The 17,993-nt window shown below is 43.5% G+C and overlaps 5 protein-coding genes across 5 annotated transcripts; 3 read left to right on the top strand and 2 right to left on the bottom strand.

Annotated features, from left to right (window-relative positions):
* Positions 1-463: 463 nt before the first annotated feature.
* Positions 464-3,199, top strand: BRETT_004105 (uncharacterized protein; the record flags this gene model as incomplete). The annotated part of the gene is made up of 1 exon (XM_041282601.1): positions 464-3,199. One exon carries the CDS (start codon positions 464-466, stop codon positions 3,197-3,199), a length of 2,736 nt encoding a protein of 911 aa, XP_041135377.1.
* Positions 3,200-3,302: 103 nt separating this feature from the next.
* On the bottom strand, positions 3,303-7,092 carry BRETT_004104 (uncharacterized protein; the record flags this gene model as incomplete). The annotated part of the gene is made up of 2 exons (XM_041282600.1): positions 3,303-5,722; positions 5,748-7,092. 2 exons carry the CDS (start codon positions 7,090-7,092, stop codon positions 3,303-3,305), a joined length of 3,765 nt encoding a protein of 1,254 aa, XP_041135376.1.
* A 1,953-nt stretch (positions 7,093-9,045) lies between these two features.
* Positions 9,046-13,214, top strand: BRETT_004103 (uncharacterized protein; the record flags this gene model as incomplete). Its single annotated transcript, XM_041282599.1, has 2 exons — positions 9,046-12,973; positions 13,135-13,214. The coding sequence occupies 2 exons, from the start codon at positions 9,046-9,048 to the stop codon at positions 13,212-13,214; spliced, it is 4,008 nt and encodes a 1,335-aa protein (XP_041135375.1).
* A 1,187-nt stretch (positions 13,215-14,401) lies between these two features.
* BRETT_004102 (uncharacterized protein) lies at positions 14,402-15,178 on the bottom strand (the record flags this gene model as incomplete). Its single annotated transcript, XM_041282598.1, has 1 exon — positions 14,402-15,178. The coding sequence occupies one exon, from the start codon at positions 15,176-15,178 to the stop codon at positions 14,402-14,404; it is 777 nt and encodes a 258-aa protein (XP_041135374.1).
* A 206-nt stretch (positions 15,179-15,384) lies between these two features.
* Positions 15,385-17,925, top strand: BRETT_004101 (uncharacterized protein; the record flags this gene model as incomplete). Its single annotated transcript, XM_041282597.1, has 1 exon — positions 15,385-17,925. The coding sequence occupies one exon, from the start codon at positions 15,385-15,387 to the stop codon at positions 17,923-17,925; it is 2,541 nt and encodes an 846-aa protein (XP_041135373.1).
* Between the last annotated feature and the right edge of the window lie 68 nt (positions 17,926-17,993).

Genomic DNA, 17,993 nt, shown 5'->3' with positions numbered 1-17,993 from the left:
CATATTTTGGGGTTTTAAAAGCCGCTTATTGTAGATGCTAATTCTCCCATTTACTCTTAGGAACCAAGTCACACCGTGTCCAGTACTAGTATTATCAGTCGATCGACCCGACGATTGAATGCACTGCATATTTGTGTATTTTCCGCCCATAAACTGTTATTTAATGGTGAATTGTACGGCAACCTGATACCAAGAAGTACGCCAATGAAATTTATTCAACCTTGCTTGCCACCTGATGCTCTAGTCAGCTAATGCTGTAGTCAAAGTGGCTTAAAGGCTCTGCTGTAATCCAAAATATGCCGTTTCTAAAATCGCGGTTTGTTGCATTGATCTTTTTTTTAATTTTCAACATGTATAATAAACAGAATCGGGCTATTGGTTAAGATCAGGAAATGTACACAATAACTCTCTTCAAGCCTCAAACGCACATTTTCGCCGTTTTTCTCGTAGTATAATCACAGATATGCCACATAATGACAAAAGACTGTCGGAACTTGTGGACCCGAATACTCTTTTAAATGTCTATGGGCTGAGAACTTTAAATCCGCAAACATATAAAGACGACATTGTTCCTCAAAAGGTTAAGATTGACACCTTCAAAGACCCAAATTCCATCCCAAAAGATGTCATATATAGCTTTCTTTCGGATGACTCTACACAGACCACACAAAACGGAAAGCATGGAAGTGAAGACAGAATAAGGGGTACGAGAGATCCATTGGGGTTTAATACGTCAGTGTTAGATGAATTGATTGATAAAGATATCATCAACGACACGAGAGATCCAAAAAGCATGAAATTTATGATTGGTTCGAAGGCTTTTGATTCGACGCTTTTCTTAGGACAATTGCATGGTGATAAATCCGCAGATGAGCTTTTGAGGAGTATCAAACATTTGGATGATGACTTAGAATCCAAAAAGCCTCTATTACAGCAGCTCATAGCTGATAATTTCATGAAAACCCTCTACACGAAAAACTCCATGGACAAAGTGTTTAGTGAGTTTTCGGATAACAGTCTTAATAAAGAAGTTAGTGCTTTGAAGAGCAGTCTTTCTGCTTCTAGCAGCTCTTCCAATCAATTGTTGAATCCACTTGTTCTCCAGATGTCAAAAAAGCACGAATTGGATCAGGCGCTAAACACCATTGCTGAGCTGAAAGACCTAATTGATCTTCCTTCCAAGCTTCGGCGGTCAATTCAGGAAAAAAACTTCCACTCGTTAATTAGTGACTACAAGAAGGGGAAGAAATTGTATGAGGCAAGGAGTCCCAACGACCAGTTTTCCGAAAAGATTTGGTCCACCATCAAAACAATCATTGATGATTATAAAGCCGTTTTGTGGGAACGACTTGGACGAATTCATATAGAGGCAATTGATCTTGGCTTCAGTACAAGTACTCAATCGAGCGAGTCAGATGATTTTGTAACGCTAATATCGAAGATTCTCGAGCTTGGGACCGACGAAAATCCTATAATTGAGTTCATCAATATACAATTTGACTACATCTCAAAAGATATGGATGAGGGTCTCAGTAAAGTTCAGCTCACGAGGCTGTTGAAATTCCGCGAAAGTGTATCTGAGGCATATGATGAGAATAAGATGCAAAATGGTGGAGACAACGGAGAAAATAGAAAAGACGATCTTTCAACTGTGGCGCTAAAAGACGTCTATGCTATGCTGACTGCATCTTCTGTCCCTGAAGTGGATTTGGAAAGTGATATTGAGTCATATGATCTTCCTATGGTGCTTGAACTCTGGGGTTTCCTGTCAACATACGTTGATGAAATAACAGATCACATTGTAGTCAACAAGATACTCAAGTTTGCTAACATTGTGTACTTTTTCATGAACGATTTTGCGCAGAGGTTCGATTCTCAGCAAGACGATAGTTTCCTTCAGTTCCGAGACTACGAAAAGAGCAAAATGAGAAAGTTCTTTGAGCTTTTAATCCAGAAAGTGTGCTCACGTTTACTGTTCCTATTTGGATCCTCAGGCCAACAGATGTTGGAGGCTTTAAAAAGCTCTAAATTTGATGATGCTGGTAGTATGGACAAGCCAAAAGATCGCGGTCTTCAGTCATCATATGGTTTTATTCCACCTCGCTCAAATGCATTATCAGCTTTGCTTTTTTTGCATCAACTCCAGGAAAAGATATTTGATACGTTTCAGAATCTCAGGAACAACATAGAGCTGTTGAATTCTGACTCGATCGGAAAGGTTATTGACAAAACTTTGAAGACAATCAACTATAACATCATAATGGGTATTCTTTGCACGATGAACTTTGACATAAAGCGTCTTTTGTATGTCCAGGATTGGACGATGTCTGACACATATGAGGGCTGCACAAAATTGCCTGAATTTTTGTTGGCTTATTATAGTGTCGCTCTCTCAAGACTCAGGAAATTGGATGTTATGAATGATCCAGTTGTCTCAAAAAGAATACAGATGGAATTTTTAAGATCCTTTGATATTCTCATGGACGATCAGTTGAAGGCAGTGACAACCAAGACTAAAGACGATTCGAAACTTAAAGATTTTCGGTTCATCACTACACTCAGCAATATATCTGCTTTGAAGCAGATAGTTCTTCCAAAAGTGGTTCAAATATTTAACGACCAGTTTGGAACTTCCCTATCAGCACCAAAGCTCAAGGTGTATGCATCGTTTGACAATTATGAGAAGATAATATACGGTGAGTATTTGAAGGGGTATAGAAGCACACTCAAGACAATTGTGTGCAAGGGAGTACGTTCGACAAATTGGGCGCAGATGGATTCTCAAGCATCAAGAAAAGATGCCATTGCTGTGTCCGATTTTATTTTGAAAGCCATTAATTTTGTCAACACGATAAAATCGAAACTCTTGGGTCTGAAATCCAACAACAGGTATGTCATCCGGATCGAGTTGGATCTCGATGACTACATCATCAAAAAGTTAATTGACTACTTGAAGGAAATCCGACAGTTCAACAGTGGTGGCCTCAACCAGATATGCGTTGATCTCACTTTTCTTTGCAGAATATTTGGTATCATAAAGCGTTCCAGTATGAAGGATGACACACACGTTGCGAAATTGGAAAGCGTGTGTAAAAGATTCATGGATAAAAGAGGAGGCGATACAAAGGTCATTGAGCAGAGTGTGAAATCAAGTATACGGGAGAATCGGGCACAGGTTGAATGCTTCTCCCAGCTTTAACGTCATAATAATCGATTTACAGTTTTCTTATGTATACCAAAATATGTGGTGTAATATATTAAAACATGATTTAGAAAAGATAACATCCTAAGAACGTCTATCATTAATCTTTGAGAACCTCATCGCTCAGCTTGTTCAACTCTTCGATTATACTTCTCGTCTTTTCGCTTGCGGCTTCTTTATCTGTCTGCAACTTAAAGTGGCCCGTTGAAATTGGAACAGATGTGTTGGAAAGCAAGGATATGGAGCTGCTGGAATTGGATTGATCACCTGTAAGATCGTAGTCGGTGCTTTGATATGCTTCATTTTGTAGCTTTCTTCTTTTAAATCTAACCTTGAACATCTTTTTCCCTGTCTGTGACAACTGTGACTTCACGTATGCCACTTTTCTCTCATCAAATTTATGTGTATGTGTGGTAGGACGTACAAGATTAACCAATGAGGTTCCAACATTCGATTCTGTGGTAGTATTCATTGATGCTGTACTCTGCATCGCACTGGCAGATTCACGCTTTGCTTTTTGTTTGTGTTCCTGCTTCATCATATCCACAAGTCCAGTCTCTAAGTTTTCCTTCATCTGGCGATACTGAAATTTGTATATCTGTGATAAGTTGACAAGCTTGACGTTGACATTTGCCGATTTGCCATTGTAGCTGTCGAGTTTTAAGTATGCGGCAACACGATCGTCCATATTCTCATTACTTTGAAACGAAAAAAAGGTAAGAAGAATGGATGTGAAATGCTGCTTGTTGAATTTTGACAAATAGCTCATGACCTTGGCCAAAACTTTTGAATCCACCAAAAGTTTGTCGCTAAGCTTACAGTTATTGTTCCTGTCCTGGTCAATGGTTCCAATCTGAATGATCACAAAGTCTATATCCTTGAAGTCTCTCTTTGGGGTAAAGGAGTCCGACAACGACTCCATCTGTAAAGATGTTCCACTTGCAGATTTAAATCCTTTAAATATGTTTTCTCCATCCGATGATTTTTTGAGGCCTGTTTTCCCAATAAGCCATTTCGAAGCTGTGTCCTCGCAATCCCTCCAAATAAATAGCATCTTGAGCTTTCCATCCTCCTTGCAGCACTTTGTAAGTAGACTTTCAATGTCAATACTGCCAGAGTTGTCCTTAGGCAAATATGGACTCCGTGTGGCTTTCAGCACCGGTTTTTTGGTAATGAAATGAGGAACATCTGCCACTAAACGCTGCTTGAACTGCCTGATCTCGTCTATCTTCTTTCTCCGTTGCTTGTATTTGCTTGAAGCATGTTCTGCGGCCTTCATTATGCATTTAATACTGAAGCTTTTGACCATTTTGGCTCTAAATGTGTCGGCACTATTCTTCAAGACTGCGAGATAAATCTGCTCCCGGACAAATGCTTCATAAAGTTCCGAACTAAGCTCTTCAACAAGTGTATCCCGCCTCACCTCTTTTGCTTTAGCAGCCTCGTTTACCACTTTGAATGCTTCTTCCGTAAATTCATGAGTAGTTTCTGAAACTATTTTGTGAATCATGGTATCAACTAGTGACCTGCAGGATACATCAAAAAGCTTGTTTTCCACAAGCTTGTGCTTAACGTTGACTTTCTGCTCAATTTCAGCAGGCTTGGTTAAGGAGTTGCTAACAGTAGACTTATCTTCCGCATTTTGGGCATTGCTTCCTGTCAAAGTATTTTCATTCTTGTTCAAATTCTGCCCAAACGTAAATGCTGGCTTCGCATTATTATTTGCAGCAAATATTGTATGCGGAGCTTCACTGCCAGTATCCGAAAGACCACTTGCAGAAAATCTGAATTTTGGTATTTTCTTATTAAGCGGAGTCTGTGCCTTTGGCGAGCCAAATGTAAATTCTTGTGGTTGTGTTTTTGTAGCACCAAACAAAGGCTTGGATTCTGCTCCATTCGCGACACTCGAAGTTGTGCTGGATGCAGGTGCAGACTGCGGAAGAAGAGATGGCAGCTGGTGCAAGGAGGTGTGATTCTGGTGCACGGGTGCGCTTTCCCCCGACTGCATCTCGGTCATCTTTGCAGCCAGCAACTGGAAGTTTCCCTCGAGTATTTCATTGACAACACGTGTTGCCCTCTTTCCCTCGTGAAAGCTCCACCTGGCTACCTCCTCCAATGAGTGGGCAGCACGGAGATTTAATGCATAGTTAGGCATGCCACCATTCACAATATCCTTATAAGTTGCAGGATGCGGGATGGTGTCGATACGTTTGGTGTATGGTTGTGCCTGATGCCGCTTGAAGGCCACTTTTAGAGCAGTCACCTCAACCTGGGGCTCCTGGGAAGGTCCCGTTAGGATTGGAAGTGCGTAAAGTTTACAAGATTGCAAAAATTCGCCAACTGTGTCAAAGCCAAGATCTGCACTCAAAGCCTTTGCATCGGGCATATTTTTGGCCTTGGAATGCAAAGATCTCGCCAGCATGCTCAGTGCATTGTACCGAATCATGTTGAAATGGATCTCCGCAAGACATGCAAGTAGAAATGGAGTATGTCCGTCGAAAATTGCGCGGAAAAAACGCACTATAGAGATCCAACCTGCCGACACCACGCAGAATTAGGCCTCTGAGAAATATTGCACGCTGTAAAACTGGTGCAGAGATGATTGTGTCCGGCAAGCGTTGAAGATTGCGATCGAGTTCTGTATCATCTATTTTGGAGATGAGTTCATATGCCCTGAACTCGGCCTCGTTGGGGCATATGCCACCACGTGACCTCACATCATCGTACATGTGCGTTAGAGTCTGCAGCGAGTTGTTAAACTGCTCGATTTCCTGTTGTTGCTGATAATCGGGATCGTGTGCAGCAGCCATCACATGAAGCGATAAAATGTGGATTCTGCAGATTCTTTCGTGACAGTCGATCGACTCTATGCCCGAGTAGTTGTTCTGGAACGTGAAATCCTGCCGGATGGACCGGGTTCTATCCCAAATGAACGATTGTGAGTCTGGCAGTTTGTCCAAAAGATTGTCAATGATGTAGTTGAGAGTTCTTGAGAGCACTTTCGGCGGCCGGACATCCGACGGAAGTGACGGCGGTTGGCCCGATGGTCTCATGAAGGTCTTGATGGCAAACATCTTGGAAATTCGACCAGTACTTGGTTCTTTCTCCCATCTCGACACCTGATTCTTAAATTCTCGTTCCACACGCTCAAAAGTCGGGCACATGTCCTGGCAGCTTCCCCTAAACGAGATTGCCGCATCGAGCGACTTTTTTGCGTTCTCCTGGTCCACCAAGTTCAGCTTTTCCATCTGCTCCCGCTCTTTTTTGCGATATCCCTGAAATTCTTGAAACAACACCTGGGGATCTCCTTGAAACTCCGATTCCCGTGCAGCAAGCATCTCCTGGTTCTTGCGATCCCACTCATTCTGCACAAAGGGCGAACTCTCGAAAAGGGTCTGTGTCTTTAGCATGTATTTTGGCACTGCAAGACTCCCTCTGCTCACTTTTCTAAATCCCAAATCTTGTGGATTTTCCACCATTGCCCCAACAAACTTTGATGAAAATGGCTCTGTGCTTCTCTGATTGCCGGATACTGGCTCTACCCTGCTCCTCCGGGAAATCGCATGCCCATTCTGCCCGGAATGTTCGCTCTTCTTGCCTTGTCCACCGGTGCTTGTACTTTTTTCAAAATGCACAATCCCATCAGTATTATCATCATGCTTCACACCCCGATTCCCAAACGATCTATCTCGACCATTCTGCCTGTTGCCTCTTCTTTTGTTCCTGTTAAAGTTGGTCGTGTTGTTTCTTTCCTGTCCGTTAATTGCCCCCTTTGTCGGTTTTCCTTTGTGGTTTTTTTCAGATCTACCATTCCGATTTTCATGCCGTCCTTTCTGAAAGTAATTCACCCCGGAAAAGTTCCCACCTGCCGGATTGCCGATGGAATTCATTTCGCAGCTGGTTGAGATGAGCGAAAGCCTGGAAAATCTGCTATTTGGGAATTGTGATAACGTTTATCATCGAACATCAATAATCAAACCCTCACTTTGACATTGTCGTGCCTGCTCTGTGGAGAAAAAAAAAAAAAAAAAACTTATCTCGCAGGTTCAATTTTCGGGTGTAGAGATGTGATGATTTGAGCATGCGAGCGGTTGGGCGTTTTTATTGGAGCATACACTTACTAAGAGAACCGACGGATTTCGATGTGATAAGAGGTATAAATTTGATCGCCTCTTGTTTTGTTACTTTTACATTGCTAAGTCTATCTTTTCCCACCGCCACCACCTAAATCATCCCCTGACTAAATCTGTTTTTGTGGTGATATTAAATTCTCCTTTTTCTGTGAAGTGTAAAGTAATCCTTGGTTATTAAATTTTCAGGCTATCTTTATTCCCCTGCTTCGAGGCGGAAGGGCTTGGCAAATATAGCGGGCCAAAAAAAAAAAATATATATATATATATATATGTATGGCAATTGGCAGTATACAGATGGCACAATATGAAGTTCACTGGATGTGTAAATGAACTGCATTAAGATAGATGAAGAAAAGAACATTATGCTATGAGGTAGTAGGTAATTAAAAGAAGATAGAATTATGATAATGAAAGACATAGAGTTATGATAATGAAAGAGATAGAATTATACTAAGAAAAGATAACTATGCTAATTATAAGTTAAAATTTGTTAGTAAGTTAGAATCTGTTAATTAGAAAAGATATAATTGTGTAGTTGAGGACATGCTTTACGATAATTAAGATGATTAGCATATATTTATTAATCCGCAAATTAGCATAAGAAGAATCTTTTAGCAAGTTCCCATAATAGCATTCTGTAAACAATACAAATAACTCGGCCTCTGGTTTATTTGCCGAAATCGCTAGACGGATATATTCAGGTATTGTTATTCTATTTCCAGGGCAACCGTGGGATTATTTGCAACATTATCACAAAATAATTTATTTGCTGCGTGCTAATGCAACACGCACGGATGTAAGCCCAAAAATACCCAAAAAGCCCAAAGTTTACCTCAAGGGACAACTTGATTGGCCGGTTCCGGAAATAACATGCGGCGAGGAAGCGGTTTTGGATTGTTGAAGGCTTAGCAGGTTGGTCCGGGTTTTCAAAAGAGATTGTGACAAGGACGAAGAAAAAATTGCTGCCGGTTGGTTTTCGGTTAAGCTTGGGTAATAAAAATGTCCTTTTTATGTTGCCGAATTATCCCAGCTTCCCTCGGCTCAATCCACTTTGGGTAAACAAAGAGGAAAGGAAATTCAGACAGACGGAAATTTTTCCTCAGGGCAGAGGAAGCGTGGGTTTATTCTTTAGAGTTGTAGATTGCAACATAAGCTCTGACTTAGGCAGCTAGCATTAAGGAGACAAGTAGAAATATTTTCTGCAGTTGTTGATTTGTTGATTATCAGATCTCGGAGGGCCAAGCTGGGCATAAAATTTCTATTCTTGTGAATTTTCTGGTGTACTTGAATCTTTAAGGTGGGGCGATAGTCTGCGGAGGATTAAGTATTGCAAGTGATAATAAAATTGGATAGTTCATAGATAGATACTTCATTGATAGTGGATCGCTTGAACTACTTGATCGATTCATCTTGAATCACTCCACAGATATATCGTTGAGCAATTTCGAATACTCAAAATTCGCAAATACCGAACACAGTATATTTCGATTGGACTATTTAGCATTAATTCATTTCCCACATTTCATCTGGCACTACTTTATCCATCACTTCATCCATTACTGCATCCATCCTCATTCATTACTTCATCCATCACATCAATTACTTCAATTACTTGATCCATTACTTCATATATTATTTTCATTACTTCATTTCATTTACTTCCATCATCCTTCATTTATCCCCTATTATCCACCCACGCATCTCATCTAAATGACAGACGATGCAAGACACAAACGTGAGCCACGTGAGATGGTGTTGACACCGACAATGGTTCTGAGGATGGTGACTATGACGGGAATCTTGATGTTGGCATTAATAGGGATGAGTTTCAGGCAGGCACCCGGGGGCTGTGATGCCGGGAAGTGCCGCGGCGTGTACATGTCGCCCGCGTACGCGCGGGTGGACGGGTTTGACGGGACGCACACGCGGTTCGCTTCGAAATACTCGTTGTACTTGTACCGGGAGCAGGGCAAGGACCGGCTGCCGGATGGCCCCGGTGGGCTAGGCGGGGGGTTCCGGCTCACGGGGACACCCGTGCTTTTCATCCCTGGCAACGCTGGCAGCTACAAGCAGGTGCGATCGATCGCCGCCGAGGCCGCGGCGCAGTTCTACGGGGAGCAAGTGGAAAATTCGCGGGAAGAAAAAATTTATTTGGACCGCGATAATAATTTCATCGGGGGGCCCAGAGGCAGCAACGGCACAAATCTTGATTTTTTCGCCGCTGATTTCAACGGTGATTTCACAGCATTCCACGGCCGGACGATGCTGGACCAGTCTGAGTACCTGAATGAGGCCGTGAGGTTCATTCTTTCGTTGTATCGAGGAAATAAGCACCCGGCAACATCAGTAATCCTTGTAGGCCATTCCATGGGTGGAGTGGTGGCCCGAGTGATGCTCACGCTGCCCAATTACCTGCCGGGGTCGGTCACCACGATCCTCACGCTTGCTGCACCGCATGCAGCGGCCCCTGCGACTTTTGACAAGGAGCTACTTGATGTTTTTTCTGAGACGAACAAATATTGGCGGTTGGGGTACGCAAGGGAAGAGAGTGGAAGAGGGTTGCATAAGCGGGAGCAAGCGAATAAAGCTGAGTTGGGTAAAGCTACTTTGGATGAGCTTGATAAAGCTGATTTGGATACAGCTACTTTCGATAAGCTTGAGAAAGCTAATTTAGCTACTTTGGATAAACTTGAGAAAGCTACCTTGCATATAGCTACTTTGGATAAACTTGATAAAGCTGTGAGAGGTTCTCGGAATCAGGACAATGTGAAACCTGATCAGGATAATGCTAATGATGACATTGATGCCTCTACTATAGCTATTCAGAAAAAAGCCATTCTGAACAAGGCTGCCAAGAAAAAATACACCCCAAATATTGACGATAAGCCTAAAGCCAACGCTAAAGCTGTCAGCAAAAAAGCAAAACGCATCCACAATAAAGCCTCGCAGGCCAGAGAAAGACTCTGCAACGTCACTGTTGTGTCAATTACCGGCGGGATATTGGACACAACACTTCCCGCGGCTCTCACAGTGCTTACCGGGCTGGTTCCCGCATCACACGGGTTGACGGTTTCTACCAGCGGAATTCCCGGGGTCTGGACACCGATGGACCACTTGGCAATTGTGTGGTGCGACCAGTTGCGACGCATCGTTGCACGGGCGCTTCTCGACGTCACCGACGCGTCGATGCAGCCCCTCCCGGTTGAGCAGCGAATGCGGATTTTCCGGCGGAACTTCGTGGGCAACGTGGAGGGCAAAATGCATGATATGGGTATAGCGAAGGGCAACGCGCAGGGCAAAACGCAGGGCAAGAATATAGCGCAAGGCATCGCGCAGGGCAACGTCCAAGGCAACACCCAAGGCATCCCCCGCTTCGGCCTAAAAATCGACCTCAAGCAACTTAAGGACTCTGCGCGCGAGCGTAGCTTCGAACTCCCCCGCTCCGCAAGCCGTAGGGGACTCGGCACTCCCGCAATTCATCTGTTCCACCTTACCGGCGCAAGGTTCGACATGCTCAGCTCGGTGCGCCCCGCCAGCATGGCGCAACTTGCTGCCGGCAGCGCGCCGGCGGTCCTGCTCTGCCGGGCTGTGCCGGAACAGCAGCAGGACGGTGACGTCGTGTTCGACTACACGACGCCGGCGACCAGCGAGTTCGTGCAGCTTGAATGTGTGGATTTGGAAAAAAATGTGGAGGTTGTTCCGCGGTCGGTCGGGTCGATCGGCGCGTCGAATGACTTGGTGAAGGACTCTAATGATGGCATTTCTCGGTCATCAGAAGACTCTTCTCAGCTCTCTGATGACTCCTCCCAGTTCTCTGATGACACCTCCCTTCCTTTAGAATATCCGTTTTCTGGTGGTTCCACATTTTTCTCGCTTCACCTCTCGTCATCCACCCTGCGCGGATTCAACACCGTTGTGATTGCGGAGCAGGATGCGGCGGTGCCTGCGCGCCACTTTTTCCTTGCGGGTCTCGAGCCGCAGGCCGCAGGGCGCGTGTCCTTGGGCCGGCGCAGCCTCTGGACGCTTCTGACGCGCGGCTACGACCTCACGCTTCCGTCACACCGGCCGCTGGCCATAGACGTCGACGTACCGTCCGCGCGCACGGCGCTACTCGCGTACCGCGTGGCGCTCCGCTACCGGCCGTCTGTGCGTGAGCGCTTTGCGCCACTGCTGCGGCAGAGCGCAGGCGACGAGGTCAAGTGGCACGTTGCGCTGGGAGGGTCGCGCCGCGGCGCAGGTCACGTGACCGCCCGCATTATGGGCGCTACTCCCTTTGTGCCTTACAACAAGACCACCTCACACCTCACACTGCGCTTGTTTGCAGACACCCTCGCATCTGACCGTATTATGGACGTGTACATTTCAATTGACTGGTTCCAGTCTTTGCGCAACCTTGTTTTGCCCTACCGCCTTTCTGTGGTTGGATTGCCGCTTTCTGTTGTCGCGGCTGCGCTGCTGCTGCAGCTCGCGCATTACAGCTCGCGCGGCGTGTTCCCACCCTTTCGCACTGCGCTACTCTGGCTGTGCCGCCCCGGCGTGCTTGGTTCCGCGCTGCTTGCCGCTGCCGCACTTGTCGCTGCGCTCGCCGCGCACCCGGGATTACAGGCGCTTTTTGCGCGCTTGGATCCTGCACAACCCCGCATGGCGGATTCGCTCCTCCGTACCGTTGGCGACACAGACACCCGCAGCGATAACTGCTTTCTCGGGATTGGAGAGCCTGCGCTCTGGTTCTACGGTCCCTGCGCTCTCGCAATCGCAGTCTCGCTGGTGGCGGTGCTCAGCACACTTGTGTCGGGTGCCTGCAGCGCCGTCGCGTCTGCTTGCCTGCGGGTTGCGCGGCGCATACGACACCCACGGCTCGGTGGTGCAGGCGCGGCGCACGGCCGCCGCAGAACTGGTGCGGCTCTCCTCCTCATGGCGCTCGTGCTTCTCTACCTACCATACCAGTTCGCATTTGTCGTCTGCTACGGCACGCAAATTTTTGTCGTTTTGCGCGCGCACGTTTTGGTTCTTATGGAGACGGCGAGAAATTCAAAGGCTGTGTCAGTGCGTATTTCGGGAAGCCTTGGAAATTCTAGAACATGTATAGCTAATAAGGCTTATGGGGTTAATACGATTAATGATGCCGGTGAGATTGATGCTAACAGGGCTGATACTAAAGAAGTTGATGATGTTAATTCCGAGGAGGTGATTTCTGATGTTAATAATGTTAATGCTGTTAATTCTGCTAATTCTGCTAATTCCGATGATAATGTTGGTGATGTCAATTCTGCTAATTCTGTTGATGATTTTGGTGATGTTGATAATGTTGATGATGTTAATTCTCTTAATTCTTTTAATGTCAACTCCGGCTTCAACGCTAGTGCTTATGCTACTAGCACTAACGCAAATGCCTTCTCTGCACTCCTTAACTACAGAAACTTCAACCTCTCTCTTCTTCTCCTCATGACTTGCGTCCTCCCCATTAACATCCCAGTATTGATTGTGTGGGTTCACAACTTCTCGCTCAAATGGGCAACTCCCTTCTCCTCGCACCACAATATTCTGGCGGTGCTCCCTATAGTGCTTTTGGTCCAGATGAACAACTCGGGATGTCTCTTTTCTCCAATTGTACTCAGATCCCAGCAGCTGCTAACAGGTCTGCTTATACTGTATCTTGTTTTTTACAGCCTGCTCTTTGGAACCACTCACCTCTTCCTACTTCATCACTTATTTAATTTGCTATGTGCCTGGTTTCTCTTCTTGCTGTTTTGTGACTTTTTACGCACACATCACGCTTCTCTTGCTGCCACCCGCCAGAGGCTTCACAAGATCCACTGACTGCTTTGCGTAATGTTGTAATATTAGCTGTGCTTCGGTTGCTCACAGAGGTTGAATAAATTTAGATTTAGTTTCTGCTATGTATCTTCTGTATTTGTCTAGCTATGGTTATCTTCCTATATAATGGCTTTTTGCAGCCAATTGAAATGATTTATTGTCTCACTGTATATTCCACAACGCTTCAATACAAACCCACCAAACACCATTATGAAAATCATGGTCTGCAACAGTTGCTATTTAAAGAGAAGCATATGTCTGTATATTTTTGCTTCCAGTAATTGGCTTTCTTCAAATATTCATCTTCATCCCAAGCCTAGTCTGTGCACTTCAGCAAAAACTAATTTGAGCACTTTTCATCAACCACTAATTCCAATTCAGCATCATTTTCTTTTCTATTCATTCACTTTGTAGTATCAAAATTATTCCTTTGCAGCAAACATGCTTCTTTTCTCTCGCCACTTCAACTATTCAAGGACCCTCAAATCTACAGGTGAAGAGCGGCAAAAGTTGAGAAGATCTGATATGACTATTTAAGTCCTATGAAGCCTACACAGCGACATTTTCCTTTAAATATTTAGTAACAGCACTTCTCCATTGTGATCATGCACCCATACGATTTCCCAACGTTCTCCCTGACTTAACCAGACCTGTGTAACATGCATTATATTCAAGATAGCAGTAATTTTCATTTTCCGTTCTGCTCTGCCTATAGTATGAGTTCATGGTTTAAATAAACCCTCGGAAAGAGTATATTTCCGCAATCATTGTGAAGATTGGTCTGATGATGTACGATCAAAACTTTTGATTAACCTAATTCAGTAAATACTTTCCAATATTTGCGAATAAACCCACATTGGTTGTGTATGGACAGCCAAGGCAAAATAAGACGAATATTTTGGAAATTTGTTTGACTGGTTTCAAGCTGGCAGTCCCAATATGTCTGAATTCATCAATAATACCCATTGAAACGAAAATGGCAGATTATAAAGAATTGCAAGACCAAGAAAACGATCAGTTACCACAAGAAGGCTGTAACTGTATTCTTTTGTAGATTTTCCTCCTACATCTTGATGATAATCTGATGGTGAAGATGGTAAAGGTAAAAGTTAGGATTCTGCACGTTCACCAATGTTGCATTGATGTTTGTTCATGCATCCATATATAAGGAATCAAAAAAGCAATTTATACCTCCTTCTGTCTTTCTTTCAAACCACACTTCGCTTTCTCATACTTCTCCTTTCACCACTCACTTTTCACCACTCACATGTCCGCTAGCAGCATAACCCTTAATACTCAAATATCCCAGGTTCACTTCCTTAAATACTCTCACTCGTGAATCGCCAAGCCCGTTTCCAGGCTGTGTCTCCTCATCCTGATCAGTGCTTTCCAATATCCAGTCTGGATTTGCCACAAATTCGCCAAATGACTCTTTGTCGGCCGACACAAAAAGTCGGAAGTCCGGTATGAAGTCCGTAAACTTCTGAAGTCTGGTCAATTCACTAATTACCGAATATAGAAAGCTCTGAATTGAGGCATAGAGACGTTGCTCATTAAATGAACTGTCAAATTGAACTGGGCAATTCTGCCTAAGGTAGTCGAATATTATCGAATCAGTAAAACTTATCGCATACGATTCTTCCCTGATACCAGCAACGTCTATTGGCTCGGTATTCCCATCTCCAGGGTTGTATATAGCCACAAAAATGCGACTAAGCTTTCCTTTTTTCAACATTTCCAGCAGCTTGTTTGATACATTACTCAAATACTCTTTCACTCCCGGGTGAATGTTCGTATATACCTCCAATTGAAAAGAACGCACTTTTTTAAACGATTCGCTCGGATAAACGCCCCTGTAGTACCATATCTGCTCAATGAACACTTCTACTAGTTCAATAATCCATGAAATCACCTTTTCTGCTCGTAAGCCAATGAACGCCGGTTCGGCATCCCTCGAATTAGCATTTTCATCCTTTTCTAAGTCAACTGTCTCCGGCTCTTTCTCGCCTCCCAAATTCTGATCCATCCTTAAGCGGCATGTTCAATTTCGAATCCACATCTAAAACCTTGGTAATGAATCCAAGTTGTACACGCGGTTTTTCAAAATACGCGCGCGTTAAAAAAATGAATGAAATAATATTGGACTGAAAATAGATAACCGTTATCACATCAGGTTCATCTCGTTATTTGCAATGGAAAGCACCTCTGTATCTCTTCAATTTATACCACAGTATGGCCATCACAAGAATTGATCAGACAGATGTCCATCAGATCACCTCCGGTCAGGTGATTGTGGATTTAACAACTGCAGTGAAAGAAGTGGTTGAAAATGGACTAGATGCCAAGGCTACACAGATAGACATCACATTCAAGAATTATGGCAAGGACTCAATTGTTGTCACAGATAATGGATCAGGTATTGAAGAGCAAGACTTTGAGAGCATTTGCCTGAAACACTACACGTCAAAATTGTCCAGTTTTAGTGATGTGGAAACTATAAGTACTTTTGGTTTTAGAGGTGAGGCAATGAGTTCTTTATGTGCAATTTCTGACGTTATCGTCACCACAGCCACTGCAAAGACAACACCACAGGCTTGGTGTGTGGAATTCAATCAGATGGGGCGTATTTCGTCGAAAAAGATGACTTCTAGACCTATAGGAACGACGGTTGAAATTTCCAAATTGTTTGAACGTCTTCCGGTCCGGAGAATCGATTTGGTGAAGAATATAAAGCGAGAATATCATAAAGCCATTGCATTTTTACAATGCTACGCTTTGGTTAGTACTGGTGTGCGTATGATAGTGCGGCATATAGACGCCAGAGGCCGAAAGTCTGTGGTGTTTTCCACAAGTGGCTCTAAAGAGCTTAAAAGAAACATAACGTCTCTCTTTGGATCTGGAGGCGCCCGTGGACTAGAAGCAGTTGATTTCACAGTTTCAGTTCCGTCCAAATTTCATCAGGGTGTGCAGGAGATACGTTTTTCTGGTTTCATTTCTAACGCTTCTTTTGGTCAAGGTAGATCTTCTTCTGATAGGCAGTTCTGGTATATAAACGGCAGACCGGTTCATCTGCCACGGTTTAGTAAGGCTGTTAACGAGATGTACAAGAAATTTAACCATCTCCAGTACCCAATGATAGTACTGGTACTTTTTATGGATCAGAAGTTTGTTGATATTAATGTGACACCCGATAAAAGAACCGTGATGGTCAGCAATGAAGCCAAGATTCTTGAATCTCTTCGCGAGAAGCTTGATGGCATTTTCAGTGCAAACGATGTTCGAATCCCAGTCAATGATAATGTAACTGAGAGAATATCGGAGAGAAATAACTCTGTTAGGCAGTTCACGTTGGAAAGTTTTTCACTAAAGAGCGATGATACATCCAGCATACCGAATACTGATGAGGAGGATGAAATAAGCGATTCAAAGGATGAAACCGAGCGTGAAAAGGATGAAAATGAACCTGGAAAAGGTGAAAATGAACTTGTGAAAGTTCAGGGTGAACATGTGAAAGGTGAAAATGAACCTGTGAAAGTTCAAGAGGAACCTGAAGAAGTTCAAAATGAACATGAGATGGTTCAAGATGAGCATGAGCTAGTTCAAGACGAACCTGAGAAAATTGAAGATGAACCTGAGAAAGTTCAAAATGAATATGAGAAAATTGAATATGATCCCGTATCTTGTAAAATGGATAACACTTCATTAAAGAAAAAGCCTCAGGAAAGAGAAGTGGATGAATTTTCAACAATCGCAGACGATAATATCAAAGAGACTTCCAGTTTTGAGAAGGAAAAGGTGCAGAGTACTTATTCACAGTCCTCACAATCTATTTTAAAGTCCACTTCTCCTATTTTATCTCCAACTATTGAAGTTTCAAGGCAAGAATCTTTATCCGATTTCAAACTAGAATCTTCGCCGATTCGTACAAACATGAGTCGAAATGATATAATAGACTCTACCCAGAAAAGAGTGGAGAAAGTCTGTTTTGCCACTTTTGGGCAGGAAAGAGAGATTGATGCTAGTAAATTTGACATGAAATTAAGATTTTTGAAAAGAATGCGTCTTGTTGAACAAGAATCGTCCTCAAAAAGGCAGAGACTAGATGATATTACAGATACAAATAATGCCGAAAAGCTTCTCACACTTACAGTGACGAAATCGGACTTTATGGAGATGAAGATCATCGGGCAGTTCAACTTGGGATTCATTTTGGTGACAAGAAAGAATAGAAATACCGGCTCTGTAGATATGTTCATTGTTGATCAGCACGCTTCCGATGAGAAGTACAATTTTGAAAGATTGCAGAGAGATACAAAATTCCAGAGCCAGCCTCTTGTCGTTCCGCAAGTTCTAGAACTCAATGCGGTGGATGAAATGATAGTGTCGAATAATGTTGATCTTTTTGAAAAGAACGGCTTCAAAATAAGAGTGAAAGATGATGAGACCACAGGGAGGAAAATCGAGCTTTTGGCACTCCCTTTTTCCAAAAACACGCAATTTAACCTGATGGATTTTTACGAATTAATCAATATGGTGCGTGAAGATGAAGGTAACAGCTCACTTCGGCCAACAAAGGTCAGAAGTATGTTTGCAATGCGAGCATGTAGATCCAGTATTATGATTGGTCGAGCACTTAAGAGGAGTACTATGACTAAAGTTATAAGGCATTTATCAGGGCTTGACAAACCATGGAACTGCCCGCATGGGCGTCCGACTATGAGGCATTTGGTTGAGCTTCAGGGTTGGAGCACTTTCAAAAAAGATTGTTACTAGATAAGACAGACGATATAGCAAAAATAAATTTAATGAAAAGATAGGGAAAAAATTTTTCACCGGTAATA

This window comes from Brettanomyces bruxellensis, chromosome 5 (assembly GCF_011074885.1).
Source record: "Brettanomyces bruxellensis chromosome 5, complete sequence".
NCBI lineage: Eukaryota > Fungi > Ascomycota > Pichiomycetes > Pichiales > Pichiaceae > Brettanomyces > Brettanomyces bruxellensis.
Note: the sequence above shows the minus strand (reverse complement) of the source record. Positions and strands in the feature narration are given on the sequence as shown.